At 52.4% G+C, this 25,236-nt stretch overlaps 2 protein-coding genes across 7 annotated transcripts in view; one reads left to right on the forward strand and one right to left on the reverse strand.

Moving 5' to 3' along the window:
- On the forward strand, positions 1-7,517 carry EVA1B (eva-1 homolog B). Its single transcript, XM_064634882.1, has 3 exons — positions 1-275; positions 1,940-2,056; positions 2,157-7,517. Exons 1-3 carry the CDS (start codon positions 203-205, stop codon positions 2,579-2,581), a joined length of 615 nt encoding a protein of 204 aa, XP_064490952.1. The 5' UTR covers positions 1-202; the 3' UTR covers positions 2,582-7,517.
- The window catches only part of THRAP3 (thyroid hormone receptor associated protein 3), a 22,802-nt gene continuing 4,395 nt past the window's right edge, over positions 6,830-25,236 (reverse strand). Inside the window, exons 3-14 of one of the 6 annotated variants that reach the window (XM_064634872.1) lie at positions 24,086-24,429; positions 22,964-23,044; positions 19,582-19,742; positions 15,734-16,639; positions 13,636-14,376; positions 12,894-13,066; positions 12,364-12,475; positions 12,035-12,119; positions 9,661-9,845; positions 8,888-9,080; positions 8,587-8,736; positions 6,830-8,324 (exon numbers count right to left, since the gene is read on the reverse strand). In XM_064634872.1, coding sequence (XP_064490942.1) covers positions 8,103-8,324; positions 8,587-8,736; positions 8,888-9,080; positions 9,661-9,845; positions 12,035-12,119; positions 12,364-12,475; positions 12,894-13,066; positions 13,636-14,376; positions 15,734-16,639; positions 19,582-19,718 — 2,904 coding nt within the window. In that variant the 5' untranslated portion in view covers positions 19,719-19,742; positions 22,964-23,044; positions 24,086-24,429 and the 3' untranslated portion in view covers positions 6,830-8,102. Of the gene's footprint in view, positions 8,325-8,586; positions 8,737-8,887; positions 9,081-9,660; positions 9,846-12,034; positions 12,120-12,363; positions 12,476-12,893; positions 13,067-13,635; positions 14,377-15,733; positions 16,640-19,581; positions 19,743-22,328; positions 22,625-22,930; positions 23,045-24,085; positions 24,430-25,236 lie in introns of those variants that run through there. The other 5 variants (XM_064634877.1, XM_064634875.1, XM_064634871.1 and 2 more) reach the window with 5 other exon arrangements.

Here is a 25,236-nt window from a genome sequence, read left to right on the forward strand (position 1 = left end):
GGTGACAGGGCCGGGCACTGCCCACGGCCGGGCGGGCAGGGGGCACGGCGGGGATGGGGCGGCTCCGCGGCCGGGCCGAGCGCGGGGTCCCGGGGGAGCGGGACGAGCCCCGGCCCCGCCGAGCCCCGGCCGGGGCTGCCATTGGCTCGGGGCGCGCTGACCGCCAGCCGCCTCCGAACTATTTCCTGTTGCTGCAGCGTTAATGCTAAACAGACCTTTCCCTCTCTTCCCTCGCTCCAGCCAAAGTGCAGCGGCGCCGCCGCCTTCCCGCCCCGGTGAGTACCGGCCCCGCGTGGGCTCAGGGCCGCGGGCACCCCGAGGGACCCCCAGGGCACGGCGGGGGTCGGGCTCTGCCCCGTCCCTGCCTGAGGAGCTCCAGTTCGGGGGACGTGGGGCTGGGGGACACGGGAGCAGTGCCAGGACACGGGGCTGGGTGCCCCGGGATGGAGAGCTCGGGTGTGGGATGCAGCGGGTGGGGACGAGGGGCTGGCGGCTCGGGGACGCTCGGTGTGGTACTTGGGGACACAGGGCTGAGTGCCTGGGAACACCTGGGGACCCTCAGGCCCTGCATCAGCCCTGCAGTGCCCTCACCAGCACCGTGTGGGGCTCTGGGGCCCCATGGCGGGGCTGTGCCCCTCCAGCCCCACAGCCTTGGCGGGGCAGAGCCGCTCCACAGGGAGGGCACCCACCCCTCCTGGGGACCCTGCTGGCCTTGCTTTGGGGTGTCCCACCGGAGGGGCTGCCCAGCCCCGGGATGTGCTGCAGCCCCACAACCCTGGACTGTCGGGGATGGTTCTGCTGATGTGTCACATTTTCTGCATTTCTTTCCTCATTCCTCTCTCCCTGGAGCCCTTTCTGGGAAATGAGCTCGTCCCTTGCCAGGGCCAAATTTCCTCCCGCCCTGTCCATGCCCTGCCTGCTGTCCTGCCTCCCATCCTTCCCACTGCCCTGCTGCCCATCCTGCCCGCTGTCCTGGTGGCCTTTGCACTGTGCCCGTCCTTGTCCCTGCACTGCAGAGCCCCCGGGAAAGGGCCAAGGCTGGAGCTGGGCCAGAGCCGTGCAGGGACGAGGACAGGGACACTGCCCTGACGGGGTGTGTGCAGCACACGTGTGTGTGTGTGTGTGTTGGAGCACACGTGTGTGCGTGTGTGTGTGTGCGTGTGTGTGTGTGTGTGCGTGTGTGTGTGTGTGTTGGAGCACACGTGTGTGTGTGTGTGTGTGTGTGTGTGTGTGTTGGAGCACACGTGTGTGTGTGTTGGAGCACGTGTGTGTGTGTGTGTGTGTGTGTGTGTGTGTGTGTGTGTGCGTGCGTGTGTGTGTGTGTGTGCGTGTGTGTGTGTGTTGGAGCACACGTGTGTGTGTGTGTGTGTGTGTGTGTTGGAGCACACGTGTGTGTGTGTTGGAGCACGTGTGTGTGTGTGTGTGTGTGTGTGTGTGTGTGTGTGTGTTGGAGCACACGTGTGTGTCTGTTGGAGCACACGTGTGTGTGTGTGTGTGTGTTGGAGCACACGTATGTGTGTGTGTGTTGGAGCACACGTGTGTGTGTGTTGGAGCACACGTGTGCACATGAGCACAGGCAGCTCCGGCTCCCACGAGCACAGGGATGTGTGCTGGGATCCCGCCCTGCCCCGTGACCCATCCCGTGGCCAGGGCAGGGGCCGGAAAGCCTGGCCCGGTGCCACAGATCCGCCTGATGCTGCGTCCAGGAGGAGCCGTATCCGTCCTGGTCCCTCAGGAAGGACGGAGGGCGGTGGAGTGGGATGGCTCCAGTTCAGCATCTGTGGGATTCCAGCCCCGGATGGAGCAGCCCAGCTCAGGAACGAGCCCCGCTGAGCGAGGAGCCCCTGGGTGCACCCAGGCACGGCCTTGAAAGGGACCGGGGGACTTGTGGGGGTTCCCACCCCCCTGCAGAGCCTTGCTCAGCCCCCCCATCCCGCAGATGCCGAGTGTGTGCCATCCCTGGAGCCGCTGAGAACCGCCGGGCACGGGATGGAGAGTCGCCGGAGGGACATGGAGCTGCTCAGCAACAGCATGGCCGCGTACGCCCACATCCGAGGTGAGCCAGGGCGTGTCCGGGGCACTCCAAGGCCACCCCAGGGCCACTGTGGGCCCTCAGCAGCACAGACCGGTCCCTCACCCCCTCTGCTCTCCCACAGCCAACCCCGAGAGCTTCGGGCTCTACTTCGTGCTGGGCGTGTGCTTCGGGCTGGTGCTGACCCTGTGCCTGCTGGTGCTGCGCTTGTCCTGCCGGTCCCCCCCGCGCCCCCCGGCCCGGCCCGGCCACCCCAGCGAGGACGAGGAGGAGGATGACGAGGACGAGGATGAAGAGGAGGACACCATCGACCGCGCAGCGTCCGAGTCGCTGCTGCCGGTGACCGAGATCCCTCTGGAGAGCCACGGCCCCGGGGACGGGGCGCTGGCCGTGAACGTGTTCGCGTCGGCGGAGGAGCTGGAGCGGGCGCAGCGGCTGGAGGAGCGCGAGCGCATCATCCGCGAGATCTGGCGCAACGGGCAGCCCGACATCCTGGGCTCCGGCACCATCGGCTCCGTCGGCACCCTGGGCCGTGTCCACTACTACTGAGCCCTGGCACGGGGGCAGCTGCCCTGGCACGGTGCCTGCTCCCCCCAGAGCCGATCCCACGCCGTGCCAGGAGGGACCGGCAGGACACGGGGGCCGCTTGTGGCCCCTGCACCGGCGGAGCCGCCCTGGGCTGTCCCTGCACCAAGGACGGCCGGACCGCGGTGCCACAGGCATGGCCGGGGCTGGACACCCCGGCAGCACCGCGGGACATGATGCACTTTGAGCCATTGGTACGAGGCTGGCACCAGCCAAGCAGCCCCAGGACACGCAGGGACAGGGACAGGGACAGGGACAGGGCTGACCTTGCTGGCCCATCTCAGCCGGGATGGGTGGGGGTCACCCCGTGGGGCAGGGCCGGGCTGTGCATCCGTGTGAGCCCTGGGCTCCTGCCCCACAAACATGGTGCTGTTATACACAAGCTGGAGCCCAGTGTGGTGGGGTCCTGAGTTTTGGGGGGCCCTGGACACAGGGATTGTCTCAGCCCCTCCCCAGGCCAATTCCCTCTTTGGCCCCACTAAATTTAGCCGGATCTTTTCCGGCACCACCCACCATGACCCAGCGCCCTCCCGGCGGGACCAGGGCGGATGTTCCCGCTGGACTCTGGGATGGCCGCTGCTCCCCGGGGATGTGGCTGCTCCCACCAGGCTGAGCCGCATCCTGCCCTGCTCCCAGCCCCAGCACAGCCCCACAGGGTGCGGGGGCCCCACTGCCCCCTCCCCAGCAGCTTTATAAAAATAGCTTCTTCCCAGGCTGGTCCCCCCTGCCGCCAGCGCCAGCAGGATCCAGATGTTTTCCAGATGTTCTCCAGTGGCTGGAGGCCAGGATGTGCTGGGGCTGGGACTGGAGCTGGCCTGGGAAACTATGTGGGGGCTGGAGGAGGAGGAGGACGAGCAGGAGGAGGAGGAGGAGGAGGAGGAGGAGGAGGAGGAGGAGGCCCTGTCCCAGCCTTGCTGTGGGCCCTGGCAGGACCCCCTGTGCCATGGTGGGACCCCCTGTGCCCAGCAGGACCAGCTCAGCCCCACGGGGACATGGGAGCCCACAGCAGCTCCCTGAGCAGCCCCCACACAGAGATCCATGCCCAAAATAGTTTATCATAAACAATTTCTATACACTTGGGGGCAGTTGTGCTGCAGGGAGCAGTACCTGGGCACAGGGTGGGCATTTTGTGCCCAGTGAGTGCAGATCTGGGCTGGGGGCAGCGGGATCGGGGGGCACAGGCACCGTGTGCCCCCCACCTGCCCCGGGTGGGCAGCGCAGCCCCCAGGGCACTAACAGGACAGCCCCTTCCTCAGCCGCTCGATCTCTGCCTGTGGGGAGAGGCTGTGAGTGCTGGGGGGCACGGGGGCACCGGGACGGGGCAGCCCCTGCCAGGACTCACCTGCAGCGCCTGGCGCTGGCTCCGCTCCTGGCACAGCTCCAGCCGCAGGTCCTGCAGGTCCCGCCTGCAACGAGCCCGGACGGCTCAGCTGGGGCCAGACCCGGCAGGGAACGGCCTGAGGGAGCCGCTGGGGACCCCCCGACCCCCCATCCCCACTCACAGGTGCTGGACTCGCATCAGGTCCACGAGGATGTGCAGCGTCCGCACCTCGGCCTTCAGGTCCTCCAGGGCCAGCGGCCTCCCCTCCGGCCCCTCCGCCTGCCCCGCGCTGGGGACGGGGACGCAGAGCCTGGCGTGGGGCAGCCCCCAGGGCTGCTCCACCCCACAGGGACCCCCTGCACTCCCCAGGACAAGGCTGGGTGGCCGCTGGCCGGGTACCCGTGGCCGTGTGGCCGTGGGGTGGCTCAACCTGGCCGTGGTCACCGACACCGCGTTGAAGCCGTCGGCATCTGCCAAGGAAAGAGTGGGAATCGGTGCCTGGCACCAGGCAGGGCCTGGCCCCCCTGCAGCCCCTCGTGTGGCCCATGCACCCTACCTGGGTCACCGGTTCTGCCCCGTCCCATGTCAGCTGTGGCGCTGGGCTGGGGGTCACCAGGCCTGGGGACAGCAGAGGTGTGAAATGGCACAGCCAGTCCTGCTCCAGGGCCCAGAGATGGCCGTGGGCATGGCCCTGGTGCTGGGACATCGTTGTGGCCCCAGACACTCCGGCACGGTCACATGTGTCTTACTTGGTGGCCAGCACAGGGACTGGTTTGGCCTTGGCAGGGACAGGGGGAGCAGGAGCCATCCTCTTGGTGAGCGGGAGCTTGGCCGGCTCCATCCTCACCGGTGCTGGGAGCTCTGGGGAGGGGAGGCAGAGCGGGGCTGGGCTGGGACCGGCACTGCCAGGCGAGAGCAGGGCAGGAAGCTCTTCCTGCCCCAGCATGGGGGGCCTGTCCCAGGCACATCCCTGTCCCTCCCTCTCCCCCAGCCCAGGACTCACCTGGGGGCTCCCCGTCCTCGGCCTCCCTGTCCTTCGCTGTGGTTCCAACTGCCAGGGAGCAAAAGGGCCCCTTAGGCTCTGGGGAAGGACCTTCTCCCAGCCCCACACCAGCCCCACACAGGCCCTGCTGCGGGCGGCACTTCCTCTGTGCAGCAGAGCAGGGGAACCGCGGGCAGGATGTCATCCCACCCCCACGGCACAGCAGCATCCCCGTCCCACCGAGCCCGGGGGGCACAGCAGGGCAGGCCCACCAGCACGGCGGGTACAGGGCACCAGGCCGTGGGCAGGTGCCCATGGACCACCCTGTCCTCATGCCCAGCCCTGGAGCAGCTCGGCCAAGCACAGGGGCTGCTGTTGGGGTGGTTCCCACACACAGGACCCCCAGAGCTGCGGCGTCTCCCTCCTACCTGCCCTCCTGCTCCCTCCTGCCTCTGCCCACGAGGTCGAGCCGTGCCCTGCTGGGCTCCCCTGGCCCCGCACTGTGCACGTGATGCCAGAGGAAATCGGCTCCGTGCTGGGAAGGAAGTCGAAGCAGAGAGAACCTGGGTGCTGGTCCACACCACATCCCTGTGCCCCACAGGGCTCCCCCTGTCCCCCATCCCGGGCGGGTCCCTGGCTGCCCCAACCCACCTCACACCCACCTGCGGGGCTGCCCGGCCATCCTGGTGGGACACCAGGGCCAGACATCCCTGGGCTCGGTGTCCTGGGATGGCATCGCTGGCATCAGCTGTGGGATAGAGGTTGGGTGAGGATGGGACTACAGGTGGGGACCAGTGTCACGGCACAGCCCTGCAGAGCTGTGTCCCCCCCAGCCACCCTCAGCACAGAGCCCCCAACTCACCTGCCCCACACAGGGCAGGGCTGGGCCCTCTGTGCCAGCGTGGGGTCTCAGCCTTGGCATCGGGGTTCCCTGCACGGCTGAGCCCCAAACGCTGGGGAGAGCCAGGGCTGGCACAGGGTGGAGCGAGGCAAGGGGCAGGACCACAGCTGGCCCCTGGGGACAGCTCACAGCCATCCAGGGTGACAGTGGTTCTGTCACCTTGGGCTGGAGGGGAAGTGAAACCCAAACCGCGGAGGGGCCGAAACCCACAGACCGCGAGCGCAGGGGGTGATGTGGCCGCGGTCCCTCCACGGGCCGGGATGTCACTGTGACACTGTGACACTGTGACACCACTGCTCTGGCCGGGCCTGGCCAGCACCCGGCCCAGGAGGCAGCACAGATAATCCTTTTGGCCAAACTCATCCGACCCAGCAATCCTGAGCCCCGAGCAGGGGTTGGGGATCGGCCGCGGGCAGAGAAGGGCGATGGAGGGGAGGTTTCATTGCTGCAATTCCCAGGGTGACCCCTCAGGGAACTGGGAACACCGGGCTCCCTTTCCCTAGGTCAGCTCGAGGTCAAGCAGGAGGTGAAGCAGCCGCCGTTACCCCACACCTCTGTCCCGACAGCTCTTGGCCGTCACCCCACGGCGCCAGGACAGCTGCTCTGCCCCTGGGCACCCCCTGAACCGCCCCAAGGCCACACCCCCAGCACCCAGCTCGGCTGTGGGAAGGGATGGAGCTGCTCCCGGGCGTGGGTGACACAAGCCCTGCTGGCAGCACCCGTGGCTGTGTCACCTCTGTCCCCAGGCAATTAGTGCCAAAACAGGGGCTGAAAGGTCTATTAACGCAGAAAACCCAACAGGGAGTTGCTTTCATACCTGAGTCAGGCCAGCACAAACCCCTGGTTTGTGCCCCTGCTGCTCTGTGACAGTGAGGGCACCCGGCTGGGCTTCCCCTTCCACCCCTGGTGTCCCTCCAACCTCTCCTCCAGAACCACTGTGCCCCTCAGCTCCCCTGCAGCTCCAGGCACTCGGCTCTTCTGGCGACTCAGGACACAAACCAAGCAGAGTTACACCTACTACGTATTTTATTGTATTTTATTTGCATAAACAAACTTCGGGGCTTTGCTAAACAGGAACTGTTCAAGTCAAAACAAACCAAACTCTAGCTGGTGTGTGGGGAACAGCACAGCAATCCTGGGGAGGGGGAGAGGGGAGCGTGGGCACGGCTGTGCCTCCCCGCCCAGGCTCAAACCCGGCCGGGAACCATCTGCAAACTGCTCCAGGGTATTCTTAAAGCAGAAGATACAAAGAAACACGTCCTAAGGGCTGTCCTCAATCAGCTCAGGAGGGATCTGCCTTTTGGTTTTATAAAAAGATTAATAAAAAATATTGAAAAATTCTCATCTCCATTTATATTTTTTCCCCAAGTAGAATTCGGAAGTTCCTTAGAAAACTGTCATCTTGGAAAGGGCACTCAGGTCACAACCAGCTGCAGGGAGGAGACACAAATGCTACAAGCAGTTTGGGGTCCAGCACACACCAGGCCTAACAGTGAACACAAACAGTGGCCAGAAGTAGGGTGTAATTTTTTTTTTTCTCTTTAAAACCATGCTAATTTTGTTAACTTCCAACATAAAAGGAAAACAATCATTTTTAAAAGGCCCTAAACTCAACTGTTACATAAAAAAAAAAAAAAAGTTAAAAAAAAAAAATCATAGCAGTTTGGTCCCAACAAGTGAATATTTAGATGTTTACTCACATGCTTCATTGTTTTCCTATTTATAAGAACCAAAAATAGTTTCCAAAATTATCTTTGAATTGATGTCGCTACGTACGTAAAGGCCTAAAATAAGCAGAGTATGAATTTAGAAAACTGAATACACAATAGGGGAGGAAAATTTGAGCGGGTGAGCAAACCCCGACCGTCACTGGGTCAAATTATAAAAGAGAAACAAATGTCAGGACTGGTGGGGTCAGGTGGGCACAAACCGAAACCACATCGTCCTCAACGCCTGTTACCAAAAAATAACCAACCATCTGTAAGGTCACAGAGGAGGGGAAATCTGGGATCTCACCCAGTGCTTGAGACCGTATCCAGTCCAGAGGGGAAGTCTTTGGGAAGAGAAACTCCAGGAGTGGATCCGAGCATAAATGATGGGTCAGTCAGTGCCAGTCCGTGCCTGGGGAGGCTGAACTCTGGCGATGCGGTTCACTAACGTCGGGATCGTTTCCCAGCTCCTCTCCAGGGCCCTGCTCAGCCCCCGGGGATCCCCCGGGCACTCCAGCACCGGCCTGGTCCCCCCTCCCGCCGGGGCTCCCGGAACCGCGCGGGCCCCGTGGCTACTCGGCCGCCGTCTGCAGGTTGTCCTTCTCCTCCCGGTTCTCCGTCCCGCTCTCGTCGTCCTCGATCTCCCCTTCCTCCCCACTGAACTTGTCGTGAGCCCACTTGGGGCTGGTGCTGGACTTGCGGAACATGAAGCGGCCCCGGCCCCGGGGGAAGGCGCCGCGGCCGCGGCCCCGGCTCACCCACTTGTCTGCGGCCTCGCCCTCCCGGTCGTCGTGCTGCAGGGTGAGACAGGACAGCAGGTGAGACAGGCTGACACAACCCTGGCACCTGCCTCCCACTGCCCCGTGCCAGCCACTTGGTGGAATCCACTCTACAAGGAGCAGGAACGAGCTCTCTCTAGGCAGAGCCAGCAGCTTCCTGTGATGTGTCACCCGAAGCCTTCCCCGGTGGGTTAGGGACAGCCGGTGCTTTCACCCCGAAAGCATCTGAGACCAGACACACCTGGAGCACACAGATGTTTCAGCACCAGGTACGTACCAGGTAGTACTTCTTGCTCTTAGGGGTGTACTCGGGGTCCCACTCCTCCTCTCTGCTCCGCTTCTGGAAGTCGTTGTTGCCGCCGCTGTTGCTGTTGTTGTTGCCTGAAAAGTTGCCTCTGCCCCATCCTCTCCCTCGAGCTCTGAACTGCTGCAACGGCAACACAGAGCAGAAAACCAGTAAGGTTTCAGAGGCAGTGCCCTCCCATCCCAGCCACGTTCCAGGGCTTCCAGGAGATCCAGCATCCCTTCCTGCCCACTTTGGGAATCAACCCTCGGGCCAGGGGGTGGAGAACACTTACAAAGGTCCCTCTTGCTCTTCCTCTCTCATTTGGGCCAGTGAACTCCTTAGTCCCAAGCCGGGACTTGTCGAAGCCTGTGGAGCTCTCCTCCCTCTCCTCAGTCTCCTCGGGATACTCCTCTCCTTTGACTGAGTGAGAGGACCACGAGGACGATGAACTGGATCTGGATCTCTCACGCACCCGTCGGTGTTTCCTGTTCCAGTGATGGGAAATGCAGGGAGGGGAACACCAACAGGGTTAGGAACTCAGCTGTGACCCACCTGATGCAGAACCAGTGTGTCATCACTCCCTTATCAATGCCACTAACAAGAGGAAAAGCCACAGGAAGAGCTCAGGTTCTAACACAGGGCCCAAGTGCTCTCCAGAAGGAACTTGTTGCTCCTTCCTAACGTGTTCACACCATCTGCTCTGAGCTAAGCATGCATCCACAGAGTTTTAGTCAATGGAAAATTAAGCTAATAGAGAATTATTAAATTAACATCAAAGCCAAGTCATTTCAACGTGGCTGTTCTGACACAACAGGAACAAGAAGGAAAAGTGACTCACCCATCCTGACACATGGAGCCTTCCCATTTACCTTTTACAGTTACTTAGTGTTTCACACAGATACAATGATATCGAGAGGACACGCAGAGGGGGAACTCAGGCCACTGGAGCAGTTATGTCCCAGGTGCACCACCCTGTGTACAACTGTGTGCACACGATGTCGTCTCCAACCTGAGCAGCAGAGACACGAGAGGCAGAAGGAAATGGCTACTGGGTTTCCTACATACTTTTTCTTTGAGCCTTTGTGACTTTTCTCCGTTTTCTCAGTTGATCTTTCCCTTGAGTGACTTGAATCTCTCGAGTCCACCGACTCCCTGGATTTATCCCGTTTAAGATCTCTTTCCTTATGTTTTTTACGGCGTTCAATATCAAGGCGCAGATCAACAGGGTCGTCCTTATATTTCCCTTCAGCCTACAAAGGCAGGGGAGAGGGGAGAGTTGAATACAAGGTCTGCAGTGCCCCAGCTCAGCACCATTTACTTTGCTACTGACTGCACAGACTTCTGAAGAACTGGAGTTTAACTGAACTCTAATCAATATTCCATTTTAAAATGTAAAATAATGCACTATTATAAAATAAGTTTTCATTTGTCTGAATTCAAATTTCCTACACTTAAGATCACTGCTTTTTAAACTTTCAATTTCCTCTTTAAACAGCATTAGAATAAACAGCCTGGAACAGGGGAGGGAGACATGGAAGCTGGCATTTATTGTGCACCACAGCCAGGGAGAGATGTGAACAACCTGGGAATCCCATCCAGCTGATTATGTGTCACCACTACAGTGTGGCAGAGCTGCCCAAGAGCTCGTGGACCCCAGACCTGGAAGTGGCACTTCAGGAGAAATAAAAGCTGTTTGCTGCTTGGAGACACCCAAAATTGCAATTACTGATCCAAGGGGCAGGAGGTGGAGGCCACTGAAACGCAGCATCCAAGGGGTCTGTGAGAAGGCCAAACATCCCATGGACAGGGAGGCTTTCCTACGTCTGTCAGGGGGATTGACTCGGGGCAGACATCACCTACAGCTCCTCCCCCCGGGCTGGAGGCACCGTGTGACAGCTGCTCCACACAGCTAAAGCAAGCTGGTGTTTCACAGAGCAAAAAACCCACCAGCTGCATGAAAAATTAAAAATAAATTTACATTGCTAATTAAAAACAAACATAAAAACCACCTGGCAGTGCTTGCTGTGAGCTGTATTTAAATGGGGACCTCAGGAACGGATTGGGAGGTTCTCTGGGAAATGAGCAGTTGTGTTCCCTGTGTCTCCTTTGAGCCCTGTGGTACCTGGGTGAGGTTCTGCTGCCTGCCCAAACTGACAGTGGTTCTGACAAGCAGCAGGAGGGCTGTGGGAAGCCTTACACCACATGTTGGTAACAACACCCAGCCTCAGCCATTGCTACTGCATTTACACAACACTCATCCTGGGAACTGTACGACTTGATATGCAACATACATCACATTAATCGCCTTCAATTAAATACAAAAGGATTAGTAATTCTCTAGCTGTTAAATTTTTTACTTACATGAGTTTCTAACCACTTTTTTGTTTAAATAAATATGTCAAATAACGCAGGAGTGAGAGCAGGCATTTTGTTTTGGTATTTTGCTCTTCTACTTTCCCCAGGCAAAGAGCTTTAATTTCTACTCTGAGAATAAAACTGCTCCCAACACGGTGGATGACAGATAAGTGACAAAATCGGCAGCAGCTCCCTTATGTGGCACAGCAAACACCTATTTGGGTTTGGGAGGGCACGTCTGTTTCTCGGAGGGCTGGCGAGCTGTTTGGAAACCACGTTTATAACACACTCTGCCAAGCTGATGCTCAGAGTTCAGGCCCATCAAATCCATCTCACCATCGTCCATGTCAAGCCACAAGTGTGTTTGGAAAAAATCGAAAACAAATATGAAACAAGTAAGGTTTCAGCAGGACTGGTTAAAATCTCTTCAATGTAAATATGTATGAAGGTGAATAAACAAAGGTTAAAATCTCAAACATTTTACGTTAAGCCTTTTTTATGATTGTTTACAGTGAGTGCAATGGCTTAACATTCATCTACTCAGCAAAGCTAAAACACTCAATCCAAATGCTCTGGATCTAAGACAAGTGCTGAATGTTAAAGTAACAGCAATCAACAGAAATTGTACAGTAAGTTGTTAGAACAAAATTTATCATCTGCTTAATAGTGTATCTGCTTTAGCTCAGCATTTAGTTTTACTTTCCTCTTTTTGACATGCATGTCTTTGAAAACATGGTTGGCAATATTGCACGTAACAATGGAGTTAATCATACTTACAAGCAGAAAAATATCACAAAAAGTCTCTTCTCTCATCATGGGCACTTGTTCCAAAAATCCTCTCTTTTTTCTCAAGCTCACCTCAATTGACTTTGGGGTCATTTACCATAGTCTAACCACTTCACAAAGGTTGTTGATACATTTTTAATAAAAATTAACCCTTTGTAGTTCATTTTTAGAATTATGCCCATCCTTAAAAGAAAAACACAAACTTAAGTAGAGAGTAATTTAAACAAAAACATCACTGTTAAGTTCATGCCCAATGCACTCATTTTGTTGAATTAAACTAATCAGAGTAACAGTTCACCTTGAAGCCAGGATCTCTGGAGCTTTTTGATTCCTCTTGAGAGAATCCATGTTTTCTAAAAGTACTGGGAGATATATCTATCCTCCTAAAAGCAAACAAAACACAGATATAACCTTACTTGTAAGAAGAATCTAAAGTTTTTAGACCAAACGCCATTTAAAGCAGACCAGTATTTCCAAAGGTACTTAAAACTCCCCGTATTTTTCCCCCTTTTTTTTTGGCTGAAGCTACCTATATATACTTGAATTATTCTGGAATTATTCCAGGGTTTAAGACAATGAAATCTGAAATACCCCAGCAATGTTAAAACAGTGTCTAATGGCACCAACCTGTGGATTTCAGGGCTCTTTTTGTTTTTAGCTGCATCTTGTTCCATTCCTTTCTTTAGATATTTGGTAAAGCGTTCGTTCAGTGTCATTGCTGAGGACCCAAAGTGATGCTCTGTTGAGGAAAGAAGTGCCAAAACATTAGTGCCAGTTTTGTAAAAAGACAAAGCCCATCCCAGCTGCAGGACAGTGAAGCACCGTGGGATGAGCTGTAATGCTGCTGACAAATTCCAGTTCCAATCTTTAGTGTTTCAGTGAAATGAGCAATTCCTGCCAGCGAGTCACAAATTCACCAGAACACACAGTTCTAAGTCACAGACTCTGAACAGTTCTCAGGTAAAAACAGGAACACCTTCTGCCTGTGCAGAAAGGTATTTATGTAAATAAAGATGATCATGATCGGGCTGTCGGTCTCATCTCTGGAATATCTGCTGGAAAACAACTCTGGGCATTAACCAGAGTGCACAGACCCCAGTTATCTGTACAAGGGAGGAGTGAACCTTCCCCTGAGGACACCTGGACTCGTGACCCACCTCTTACATGATGGACTATAGTCACTATGTGCTGAGCAAACAGTTCAGAAGGGCTTCGCTGCGACTGAGCCGACTGGATGTGATGGAAAATGGAACGGAATTCCTGCTCCTTCCTGTTGCTGTGCACGAGGTCCCGGCAGAGCTTGCGCTCCTGAGCCAGTATGCCACTGGGACTGGGAAGAGAACAGAGCACAACAAATAGAAGGGGGTCAAGGTGATTAATGCTGCAGGAGCTGGAAGCTGACTGCTGTTTTATGTAGGATTGGGAAGGCACCTGAGAACACCCCACAGTGTGAGCCAGGAGCTTCCTTAAACACCCCCAAACACACTGCCCCGGGTTATTGGGATAATTCAGGTCACTGTTATTCTGTAATGCTGTGTGGAGAGTAAGAGCAGTAAAACACACTGCAGCAAACCACCAGGATTTACCCAGCAGAGTAACTTCACTGCACAACTCAGCTTCTGGCAGCCAGAAGCCACTGAGTACCTGACTCCAGCTGGGACTCCTCCCAGAGCCCCATGTGGCACAGAACTGGAGGCACAAGCATTGACATCCTGAACTGATCTTACACCCAGACATAGAAAAGGTTAGGGAAAAGTTAATCTCTAGCTCCCAAGATCACAAACTGTGATGCAATATTGCTGAGCCTTCCTCACACTTGGCAAGCACATGGGGATCTCAGGAAGAGAAACAGGAAAACACATCACTACTGAGACTCCTCAAAAGCCAGCAGCCCCTTACCGTGCAAGGTCCTCGTCGAAGGAATCCATCCGAATATTGACCTGGGCCTCACGGGTAATGGAAAAGGAGGATTTGCCAGGAGCCAGCCCCTCCACTTTGGTACCTGGCTTTTCCTTCACCTCAGAAGGCTTCCTTGGGGGGGGGGAAGAGCTTTTTTCCTGGCTTGATTTGTAAGTGGTCACTCTAAAATTCTTTTCAGGAACAAAGCCCCTGTGACCAGGTTCAGCTCTCTTGGATCCTGGTCTCTCTTCCTTTTTGGACCTTTCAGAATAGCTTTCCTCCTCCATTTCATCAGATTTCCTTTGCTTCTCCTTTCCAGGTGGCAGGAAAACCACACCTTCCCATTTTCCTGACCTATCCTCTTCTTGATTTTTACTTGAAGTCGTCACAACTTTAGACATAAATTTGGGCTCATCGTCAAATTCCGAATCTTTCCGGCCTTTTCCCTTGTCTTTCTTGTCCTGCTCATCCGTCTCCTCTTTGCCATAATGACCTTCCTTGTGGAACTCCGGGACCTTCATCTTGTCGAAGTCATCCCGGAATTTGTAGCGCTTGGGGGACTGGCTGCCACGGTATCCCTTCTCCGAGTCAGCTTTGGAGCCGTACGAGTCAGACTTTGCCTTTCCATCTGCTGAGCCCAACTCAGAGAAATTCCCTTTCTCTTTACTTTTTTCTTTCTCGACATTTGTTACTTTCTGGTCTTTGTCTTTCCCATTCTCAGCCTTCTGCTCTTCCAGATACCTGGTCACAAAACATCACAGGAGTTTTCATATTAGAGATCAACGAGGTCAATGAGTCAGTTCAAAGAGTCAAACTTCAGAGAACACCAAGCTATGTATGTACAGAAAGCTTCCTCTAGGCCCTAAAATAGTTAAAATGTCAAACTCAGCCTCGATTTAGACTTTAGTTCTCACTGAATTCAGCAAATACACAAGGAAATGGATATGCAGGACCGATGAAATGAGGCTCAAGAACAAATCAAACCCAGCTGACCCACAGATGCATTGGAAGGAAAAGAGGAACATCTTACCCACTCTGTTTATTTACTTACAAACCTGGTTCAGGAGAACAACACATCAAACCTTTCAAACTGGGCTGTTCTGCTTTAAACAACACACTGGAAATAAAAGCCTCAAAAGCTACTTCAAATTTGGGATGCAAGTTTCATAGGTAAGCTAAATATTTCATGACAGACTGCAAATACAAATAAAAGCAAACAGGTTAACAAGGAGAATGTGCTGCTGGGAGAGATAAAACACTTCTGGTGAGAACAATTCAGGTGGTTTATAGCATCAGAACAGTTTTAAAGCATTCACAAAGCAAACCCTGGCTCTGGGAAACAGAGCCATGGACATCAGCTCAGTGCTTGGGAAAGCCCAAACAACAGTCACAGGGGGGTTTTTCCCTTTTCTTCTTAAATTTCAGACATCCTTGATATAGAATCAGATCAAAACAACTCTAAAAATAATAAAGATCTGAAATCACTTGTGAATGGTGCCACATCTTTTGAACCAAAGCATCACCTTCAGGCACAATCTGCAGTGGGCTATCCAAGAGAATCATGGCAGCAGATGCCTTCTGCATGGAAGGATGTCTTTATTTTAGGGACCATCTTGGTGCTTTAATTTCCCATCCTACCCACATACACAGGCTCAGGCACTGCAGCTGCACCTGCCTCGGGCTGTTTGCAGCAGGACATGCAGTAGGATTTAATGAATTTCTTCTAATTTATAGTATCTAAGGCAATTCCAGAATGCAACACTAAAAATGTCTTTTACTGACACATAAATAACTTGGGAAATGCAGCTTCCAGCTGCCAGGAAATCTCCTTGGGCACATCTTCAAGTATTCACGGGCTATGAATACTTTTGCAGGGAACATATACAATCTTTAGAACTATCCAAGTTGGAAAACCAATCCCAAGTTCCTACAAACTCAGGGCTCGGTCTGTATTTTGCTCTGTAGCTTGGACAGAACCAGCCCCCAGCTGGAGCCTGCCCCAGAGCCCTCTCCCCGCTCACAGAGAGCACCCACACGTGCAGCTGGCTCCTCAAAAACAACACAAGAAGCAACCCAGCACCACAAACCCATCACTTGCCTCTTGGAGAAGGCTCCTCCCCCGGGAGCTGTGCCTTCCTCCTTCGGAGCGGCCCCGTACAGCGAACTGACCGGCGTGGGGCTTTTGCACACCGGGCTCTTCCTGGTGGGGCTCAATCCCGCCGAGCCGTGCTCGAAGGGGCTCTGGTGGGAGCCCCCCTGGAAGGAGCCGGAGCCGCTCTGGGCGGCAGAGCCCATCGGGGACGGGCTGGAGCGTGGCGGGCTCTGCTTCTGCACGGGGCTGGGCCGGGGCGAGCGGCGCCGCACCACCACCGACTGCAGCGGGCTCTTGAGCGCGGGGCTGCGCTCCCGCGGGCTCAGCTCCGACACCGAGCCCCTGGACGCGGAGCCCGCGCCGTAGCCGCTCACGTCTTGCCATGGTTTCGACCCCTCGGATGCCTTGGGGTCTTGAGCCCCCGCTCCTGAGAAGGGCTGCTCCTTGGACTCGTCTCCTTGGCTCTCCCCCGCGGCCTGGGACGCGCGGGCGTCCTTGGAGGAGGACTTCTTCTCCTTCCCGGATTTGCGCTTGGAAGACTCGACCCGGCTGTGGTTGGAGGAGGAGCGGGAGGAGGAGGACCTCCTCGAGCGGTCGGAAGATGACTTGTCGGAATTCCTGGAGTGGCTCCTGGAGCGCGGGGACGGAGACCTCCTCTTGGGCGAGCGGGAGCGCGAGCGGCCCCGGCGAGGGCTGTAGGCCTGGCGGTAGTTCTGCCAGTTGGACCTGTAGTTCCCGTACCCGCCGCGGTTGTACTGGCCCCACGGGTAAAACCCTCGGTTGCGGCCGCGGAAATAGTAGGGCCTCCGGTATCCTCGGTTATGGCCCCTGAAATCCCGGTTCTGGTACACCCTGGGGTGGTTCCTCTCTCTGTTGTGGGATGGAGAGTATGATCTTGAACGAGACCTAGAACTGACAGAAGAAAAGAAGTTACGCAAATATTTTTTGTGCTGGTTTGTTTTTAGAGTTTATTCCTCAGCCAAAATTTGAATTTGAAGCCTCACAGAAAAAGAATTTGAAAAGCTCATTTCTAAGATTCTAAAAGTAATTTCTTTGGTTTACCCCTATCTGACTGAGGTATTTCACTTTGCCATGGAAATAACTTGTACCTGTGATACTGTCAAATATCTGACCTCAGGATCACTGCAGAGACCATAATAAGCCCATGTTGCTCTCCACTTTTCTGGGATGAACATGGTGTTATTCAGCTTCACAAAAAAGTGACAGATCTCAAACTTCCAGTCATTTACAGCTTCAGGTCAGTCTTACACCCCATCCACAAAGAAGTATTTTTTATGCATATCATGCTGCTGTTATTGGAACAGATCCCAAATCTTCCTCTTGTGTCCCAACTTCTCCTGTACTTCGAAATTCTGACAATCAACATGAGACCCCACTTGTTTGTCGGTGAGTTAAATAAATGCTACACTCCGAGAAGAGCAGCCCTGGAGCAAAGGGCTCTGTGGTTTTGAGCTCCCGAAGGTGCATCCCCGGCCCAGCCCCGGAGCTCCCGAGGAGTGGGACAATGGTGGGACACTCTGGTGCCACCAGAGGGAGCTGTGGGTGCCCCACCCGCGTCCACAGAAACCGAATCCAAGAACACAAAACCCTGGAAAAACACGGATTTCAGCGGCCGGGCATTAGGGGCTAATTGTCCCAGCGGTCTCTTCCATTAAATTGCTGGAGCTGCGGTTGTGTAACCACTGAAGGTTCCACCGTAGCTCAGATCCCAGAGCTGCAGGAAGGATTTCACAGCTGCTGGGAAAACAAACTTCCGCTCTAAGTCTCAGATTTTAGCCAATTTGCATTAGTGAAACACAGAAAGTGTCCAAACTAAGAAGCTGAAATAGAAAAGAGATTTTTTCCAAACAGAATTTTAGTCAATAACATTCACTGGATCCATTTCCAAAGCCCTTCCTTACATTCTGAGCTTTGGTCCTTGGTCATATTCCAATGGACATGGACTTCCTCACACAGACCTGTACTGCCTCTCCCACCCCAAACCCCCAGAACCAGGGGAGAACAACCTGCTGTTCAAATTCCTGCACCATTAGCACATGTGTGCAATCAGAGATGTATTTCAGTTCTGGTTTCATTTCCTCCTCCTACCAACCAGGTCATGGTTTAGAAGGAAATTCTTATTCATGCTCAGTCATCGCTAGCAAACAGTTTAATGATCATTTTAACAGATGCTTTATCCTTTAAACAACCAAAAATCTTATCTGAGACACTTCTTCATTCAAGCAGAGGGAAAAGCAGAGGGGCAGGAGGCAAGAACCACTTATAACAAGGTCTAGTCCAAGGCCCGAGGAACACAGACGCTCAATTTTCAGACAACTGCTGCATCTGGGATCAATTATCAGCAGGGACCTGTTGCACGCCGCTCCCAGAGTCTGCTCCAGCGTTTTACAGAGGCTGCAGCAGGAAGATTTCACTCCAAAAGCAGCAGAGACTATTTACCAGAAAATTCTTTTGAAAAATACAGTAAAAGTTATGCAGTAAAAGAAACACCACAAGTGATAATTCCCCCACCTCTGCCAGCCCCCGGAGCTGCTGGCACTGCACTGCTCCAGGGCTGAACCCCCAGCATTTACAAGAGGCAAAAGTGAGAAATAAAGTCATAGACAAGCAGGAAATATTAGGCAGACTCCAACATGGCATTGTAACTTTTAAGAAACAGCAAACCTACCAAAGGAAGAGTAAAACAGTTTGTGGTGCATCCTGAAGTGCACAGCAATGGACTTTTACGCCGAGATCCCACCAGACCTACCTCGGAGCACATCCCAAGGCCAGGCAGGGGGGCTGGGCTGGGCTGACCCCCTCCATTCTGAGGCTTTTTTGTTTTTTAAAAAGGAGTTATTTACAATGCAAAAGCAGCTTCAGCAGCAGCACAGAGGAAACAATCATGTTTGCACGGGTTGCCTTTGTTTTCAACTGCCAAAGTTCCTTCCCAGCTAGAGGACAGTCCCAGATGAGCATGGATCTTCCAGCACTCCAGCTCCCTTCTGCAAAGGACTCGCCTGGAAGCCTCCGAGAAGTCTCCGCCTCTGATTTAGTTTTGTCATGTCAGTCTTTCTCCAACTGTACATTCATTAGAGCCTCTGCATGTTAAAAATCCCTAACTGTTAACACTCCCATGTGCTCCCAGCCCAGCGTTTGCAGAATACGTGTCGCTCACTGCAGTGAGAAGGCAGTGGAACACCATCACACCCCGCCCAGCTGGAATGGCTTTGCCAGGCACAGAATGCTTGGCCAAAAGGAAAGGAAAAACCAGATACCCAGGGAAGGCACAAGCCTCTAACTGGCCTGCTCAGAAGCAATTCAGGGAGGTAAGGACAACTATTATGCACATTAATGATTTCACAAAATCAACTCTAAGCAGCAAAATTATCTACTTTAACTCTCCAGAAGGATCATTTCTGTTACCTGGCTCTTGCACGTTGAGGGGAGGGGCAAGGGAACAAGGACTGCCCCCATCTTTCACAGCAGTGTCTTAAACTGACATTAAAACCTGTTTCACTTCATTTTTAGAGGAGGGAGGAAAACGTGACGTCTGGAAAGGCCCCTCGAGTCTGGGATCAATTACATTAAAAGCTTAAAAAAAAAGCCAAGAAATATCTTGACAATAAACATTTTGTTCTCCTAATTTATTTATTTATTCACCAGCTATTCCCCTAAGTCCCTGAAAACACCCAAACAGCACAGGTTGGCAGGAAACAGCCCGAGACTCGGGGCTTTATCTGTCCTGGGATCAAATCAAAGTCTCTCCCTGGAAAAGAGTTAAGTGACAAACCAGCTGCACAGGGAGGAAAAGCCCCGTTCCACCCTTTGGCTCCGGGGCTGCCCACACTCACCTGAGCCTGCGCTTCCTGGAGCGCGAGATGGAGCGGGAACGGGAGCGGGACTTGGAGAAGGAACGGGAGCGCGACCTCGAGCCCGACCTCGAGCGGGAAGAACGGGACCCAGACTTGGATTTGTTTGTTTTAGACATCTTTGCAAGCACCTGTCAGTGCACCTGAGGGAAAGAGGGAAATAAAAGCATTTGAGAAATGAAGCACGTGGCTGATAGGAGAGAACAGGCACCTCCTGGCAGGCTGACAGATTCCAGGGACAGGGAGCTTGATAAGCTGGAAATAGGAATGTTTGAAGTGCCTGCTGAGAACAGATGAATGGTGCTGGGCTCAGAATAGAAGGTTTATTTCAGTCTAAGGAGGAAATCTGCAAAAAGAATAAAAGGCTTTAAACCCAGAGGATCACAACTGTGACTGTGACAGTGAAAAGCAGCACGTTAATGCAGCCCCAGAAGAGGCAGGGCCACCCCTGGGCAGGCAAACCAGTCCCTGGAAGTGCAATTCCATCTCACTGCAGTCACAGTGCCAGTACAGCCAGCTGCCACTGCTCCAAAGAGGGAAAAAAGAAAAAGGCTTACCATTGAAAAAACAAAAAACCCACCCCCTGAACTCTTATCTAAACCTTCAGAAGGAATCACCAAAAAATGGATACTCCAGGATACAGGAGTATGACCCTATTTGCACAGCTCTGCTCAGGTCCAATCCTGCCCTCTCTGCTGGTGCAGTTGCTGTGATCAGTCACCAGCGTGGATCACCCAGTGAGGAGTTCTGTTGCAGCCAAAATAAATCAGATGTCCTTCCAAATATTCAGAGACAGAGGAGATTACACTGTAGCATTAAATGACTCAAAATGGCCATAATTATGAATTACCTGGGTTATTTTCAGGCACGTATCCAGGTAAAGATTAAAGACTCCCTTAAAAGATGATTCAGGGAGTAGTCTGACCACACATATGTTTGAGTTACACCCTCCCATCATCTATTCTCTTTTATCAACAAGCAAAATTTGCATTAATTGAGTACTGCATAAGTTATCAACAAACTTTTTAGCCAAAATGACTAATGAAAAAGAGCCAAAAATAAAAAGGAACTATATTAGTATAACTCCACCTACTTTTCACTCACTGATTAAAAATAGAGGCACTCAGGTACATAAACACAACTGATCAAGTACTGCTGCTGTTATGTCCATTTTAAGGAAATTCCAGAGGACTGACTTGCAATGCCTTTACTTCACTCTCCAAAATTACATATATGGTTATCAAATACTCCAACTTCTGCCAGGGCACTTCCAGGAAGAGCACAGTGCCCAGCCCAGGAGTGACTGATGGGAGAGTGGGTGGTGGTTCATCACCAGAAATGAGACTTTCCAGAAACGGGAAGTTGGCTTTCATTTTAAAAAATCATGTTACGTGTTCCCATTCTTCCCTTTCACTATACTAAAGATGTTATATCAATCCCAGTGCTATAATACATTCCACACCGGAAAGCACGCAGGAAAAAATAATAAAATTAATGCTTCCTGTTGTATTAGGAAACAATAAGTCGCCCCAGGGATGAAAACCAAAAGGCACTGTCACTGAGAACCAACGCTCATTCTTGTGCTTTTTCAGAGAAAGAATGTCTGAAAGGATCAGTTATAAGTATTTCCCTTTAATTTACTGAATGCATCTGTTGAACCAGCAACACTTCCTACTCTGTTGGCCAAAACAACCCCGTGCTGAGCACTGGAAACCAAAACACGAAAAAGAAGCAGAAGAAATAAATGGTAACAGGAACTACTAAAAGATACAGAAGATGTTGCAGTAACTCCCAGGAAGTCCTGAAAAGACCCCCAAAATAGATTTGAAAAGTATCACTTTGAGCTGTTTAGGAGTCTTTGTCTTTCACTTTGATCCCCAGCACTTCCCAGCCCGGTATGTGCAACGTGTGCCAAACGTCTTGGAAGGGTTTGTTATCTCTGCCAACACTTTGAATGTTGATTCATTCCAGACACGTGAGGTAACTCCTACTGGAATAGAAACTGAGTTGCTGTGCTCTATCAGCACTGAAAAGGTTAAACAAACTGAACACTGGAGTCAGGTCAGCTCCCCTGAGTTAACTGCAGTTGTAAACTTATTGTGATGTACATTTAGTTGTTCTAAGAGTGACTGACCCAGATAAAATGTGTTCAGCACAAAACCCTGCTCTGAAAGAATCTCTTCTTATAAAAGGGATTTTAGAAATATACCTTTGAAATAAAGAGGTGTCTGTAAGTGAAGCAAAGGCAAACTCTGAGAACAGCAGTGGCTGCTCACCTCCCATTCCCATTTTTCCCCTGCCCAGGGAGTTGTGCCCAAGGCACAAGGCTCAGAAGAACGTGTCTGGCCCTGAGCAGGAACTGCAGCAGAAGCATTTACACAGTGCTATGAAGACCTGTCCTTACAATCTGCTCTGCCAGAGTCCCATTTCCTTCCTGCCCACAGCTACAGAACCACCATCCCTGGCCCCAGCTCCATCTGTGCCTGGGGAGGGACAGGGCTGATCCTGCTCCTGATCCAGGTTCCCTCACAACGTGACTGCACACATCTGGAGGGCATGTCCTGCTGGAAACACTGCCAGGGGTTTGCAACACTGCTTTTCAGTTTGCCTTGTCTGCAGCCCCAGTTCTAAGCCATCCAGCAGGTCTCCCCAGGGAGCAGAGTCTTGCATCCCAAATCATCGGCACTGATCTGAGCGTGCTGAGTTTAAAAGTTCTGGTAAGGCATTACCTTGCTGGAAACTTGATCTGCCATAAAAAAACTCTATATAGAGCACTTCTTTGCCTTCTCCATTCCTAAGTCCTCAGGGCAATCCAGCACAGCACTCAGAGATGGAAACAATAGAGGAACAAATGCTCCCACTGAGGCACCACGATGGACTTTGCCCGGAAGACAAACTATTGTCAGGAAACAGTGGCAGGAAAGTTAATGTTTTACCTCCTGACACATCTCAAAAGAGCAGCTGAACTCTGCTCCACAGCAACAAAAAGGTCACCACTGAGAGTCTCTCACTGCTGTGAACTTCCATGAGCTTCCACAGCTTTGGAATTTAAATATTCAAAACAAAAGCAGGTACTACTTCTTCCAGGACATCTGAGATTATTTCACTAAACTGTTCTGTTTACCCTTCTATTTAGCAGTTATTTGGGAAGACAGGCCCAAACATTCCAAGACATGAGGCTGAGATTTTTCTTCTAAACCTGTTCTGTAGTTTTTGCACAGCAACATTAAGAATGAAAGTAGAATTCAAGCAACAGTTTAACTTGCAGCACACCCAGGACAGAAAGGGATATAAGAAGGTCTATTCCAAATCCCAAGACAAGCAGTTTTACCTCTTGTGAAGGCCTTTTCTGCTGTGTGCCTACCTGCTGGAGCAGGCTCACCCCTCACACCCTTCAGTCAGGTTTCAGTCTCAGCTTTGTCAGTTATGAAATCAGGAAGAAAACCTGAAATGAGAAGAAAACACACCTTTGTATGTGCATTTTTTGTGCTTGCCACCAGTGATGAACAGGAGCCTGGCTGCCTTAAGCTCCTGCTGCACCCAAAACACTCATCAGATCCACATAAAGAAAAGCATGCACAGACTTTTTTAAAAATTATTTTTGCTGTTGCCTTGTCCACCTGTCTAAGTGTTCCTGAAGAAGAGAGATCTCACCTTATATCTTGCAAAGACCTTTGACTTTCAGCCTTTCACAGTGGCTGCCAGAAAAGAGTCTGCCATACCCATTTTTTCTTGCTGTGTGACAGAACACTTGGGTTTTGTTTGCTTCTTCACCTATTTCCCAAACACCACCATTACCACCAAGTTTTGGTACAATCTCCCTCAGAGGTGTTATCCAGAGTAGAAGCTGGATTCTCCTTCAGAAAGGAAAACTGTTCTGGTACTTGGAGAACTACTACAGAAAAAGGAACCAAGACAACACACAACAAGCAGGACTAGTAAACCTTTCTTCCAGACAGGGAAAGGAAAGTAGGAAACGTGGGAAAGCAAAGTAGGGAATGTGCTCAATGCTCTCTGCTGAGGCAGAAATCACAGTCCAGGAGTTTCTTATTCCAGAACACCGCAAAGAACATTTCCATGTGCCAAGTCATGGGTCAGCAGAAGAACATTGCGGGTTGCCACAATGCCTTTTTCCAGGAATTTGTTCCCTGTTTCCAACTGGCCTGTGTTACTTTATGACTCTTTCCATCTTCCACTCCTTTGTTTGAAGTCCTTCAGGCAGCACCGGGTGGGATTTCAGCCCCTTCCCAGCTGCTGCAGCAGAACAGCCCTGCCCAGAGCTGACAGAAGCTCCAGCTGAGGCCACTCCATCCCGAGGTGTCAGCGAGGATTCCGGACCCGGAGCACCACAGTGTGCCAGCTTGGGGGGAAACACAGCAGGGACCCCCCAGCCAAAGCAGCTGTTCATTTGTGTTAGATCTGTCTCTACCACACTGAGCACAAACCCCAAACCCCTGGAAACAAGGGACATGGCTGGTGTACGTACCTCAGAGCTGAGCTCAGCACTGTGACACTCCTTACGCTTGTTCCAGTTTATCACACCGTGTTTACAAACACTCCACTCATAAATATTAAATATTTTGTAAAAGCATTTGTAGAAAGCTCTACAGAATTGTGGCAGGAAAACAAAAACTTGCTTGTTCCTTTCTGTCCAGCATTTGAGTGAAGCTGTGGAGGTTTATTTTGCTGTAGGACCCAAAGCAAACGAGGTGGCACCTCATTAGAGAGCACATTTCTGCCCGAGCCTCTTGGCATCCATTTGTGTTCTCCAGCACAGACATTCAGCTCGGGAGGAGCAGCTGAACTGCTCCTTCGTTTGCTCACAACAGCCTTCATTATCAGGGAACAAAAAAAAATTAATTCTCCTTCAGCCAGCTCTACAATTCCTAATCCCGAGCCCCAAAACCCAAACAAGATTAGTTCCTTCTAAAAAAAAAAAGAATAATCCCACACAGCACCTTACAAAGTGTGCTCTGTACAATGAGGCAACAGCAATCACAGCAGAAATAAGCTCAGGAAGGGTTGCAGCTCCCTGCACTCCCCTGAAGTGCAGCAGGAAGGGCAGAGTGCAGAGCACACTCCGGCTGTGTTAGCTCAGAAATCCAACTCCAACACCTCACTTCCTACTGGATTCTTCCTTTTCCAGCTAATTTCTGGTGCAAGACCAAACCTTAAGTATGTTCTTGATAGCCACCTGCACAGCTCTCACTGCCAGCCAGGAGGGAGCAAATTAAAATGTCATTGCCAATCAAATTTCACTGGGGAAACAAAAAGCAGAACAATTTCTCTTCCTAGATCAAGGATCCAGCGTGTGTTTTCAGGAGATTAATGACCCAGGTTAACTAAAGCTACAACTGCACCCACCAACCTCTTCAGCAAAAAATGTCCTGGACAACACTGCTAAAAAATGATCAAAAACCCCAAACAGAGTTCTGCTCTAACATGTGCCAAACACACTCTGGGGGAAAACACCCAGATTATTCTGCCAGGGCAAGAGAAGCTCAGGCTTGTCAGCAGCAGCTCCAATTTCTCCCTAGTCTATGTGCTTTCAAATTAAGATTTTCCTCCAAGAATATTTGGGTTTTCACACCATTAAACTAATCCCTAAAGAAGTTTAATCCTGAACTCCAGCCCTGG

Source organism: Pseudopipra pipra, chromosome 24 (genome assembly GCF_036250125.1).
Source record: "Pseudopipra pipra isolate bDixPip1 chromosome 24, bDixPip1.hap1, whole genome shotgun sequence".
Taxonomy (NCBI): domain Eukaryota; kingdom Metazoa; phylum Chordata; class Aves; order Passeriformes; family Pipridae; genus Pseudopipra; species Pseudopipra pipra.

Bases quoted from the DNA above. Each gene is read 5' to 3' on its own strand.
- EVA1B (XM_064634882.1), top strand. From the start codon at position 203: ATGCTAAACAGACCTTTCCCTCTCTTCCCTCGCTCCAGCCAAAGTGCA. The intron at 276-1,939 runs GTGAGTACCGGC...CCCATCCCGCAG, and splicing joins GCCGCCGCCTTCCCGCCCCG to ATGCCGAGTGTGTGCCATCC. The intron at 2,057-2,156 runs GTGAGCCAGGGC...GCTCTCCCACAG, and splicing joins CGCGTACGCCCACATCCGAG to CCAACCCCGAGAGCTTCGGG.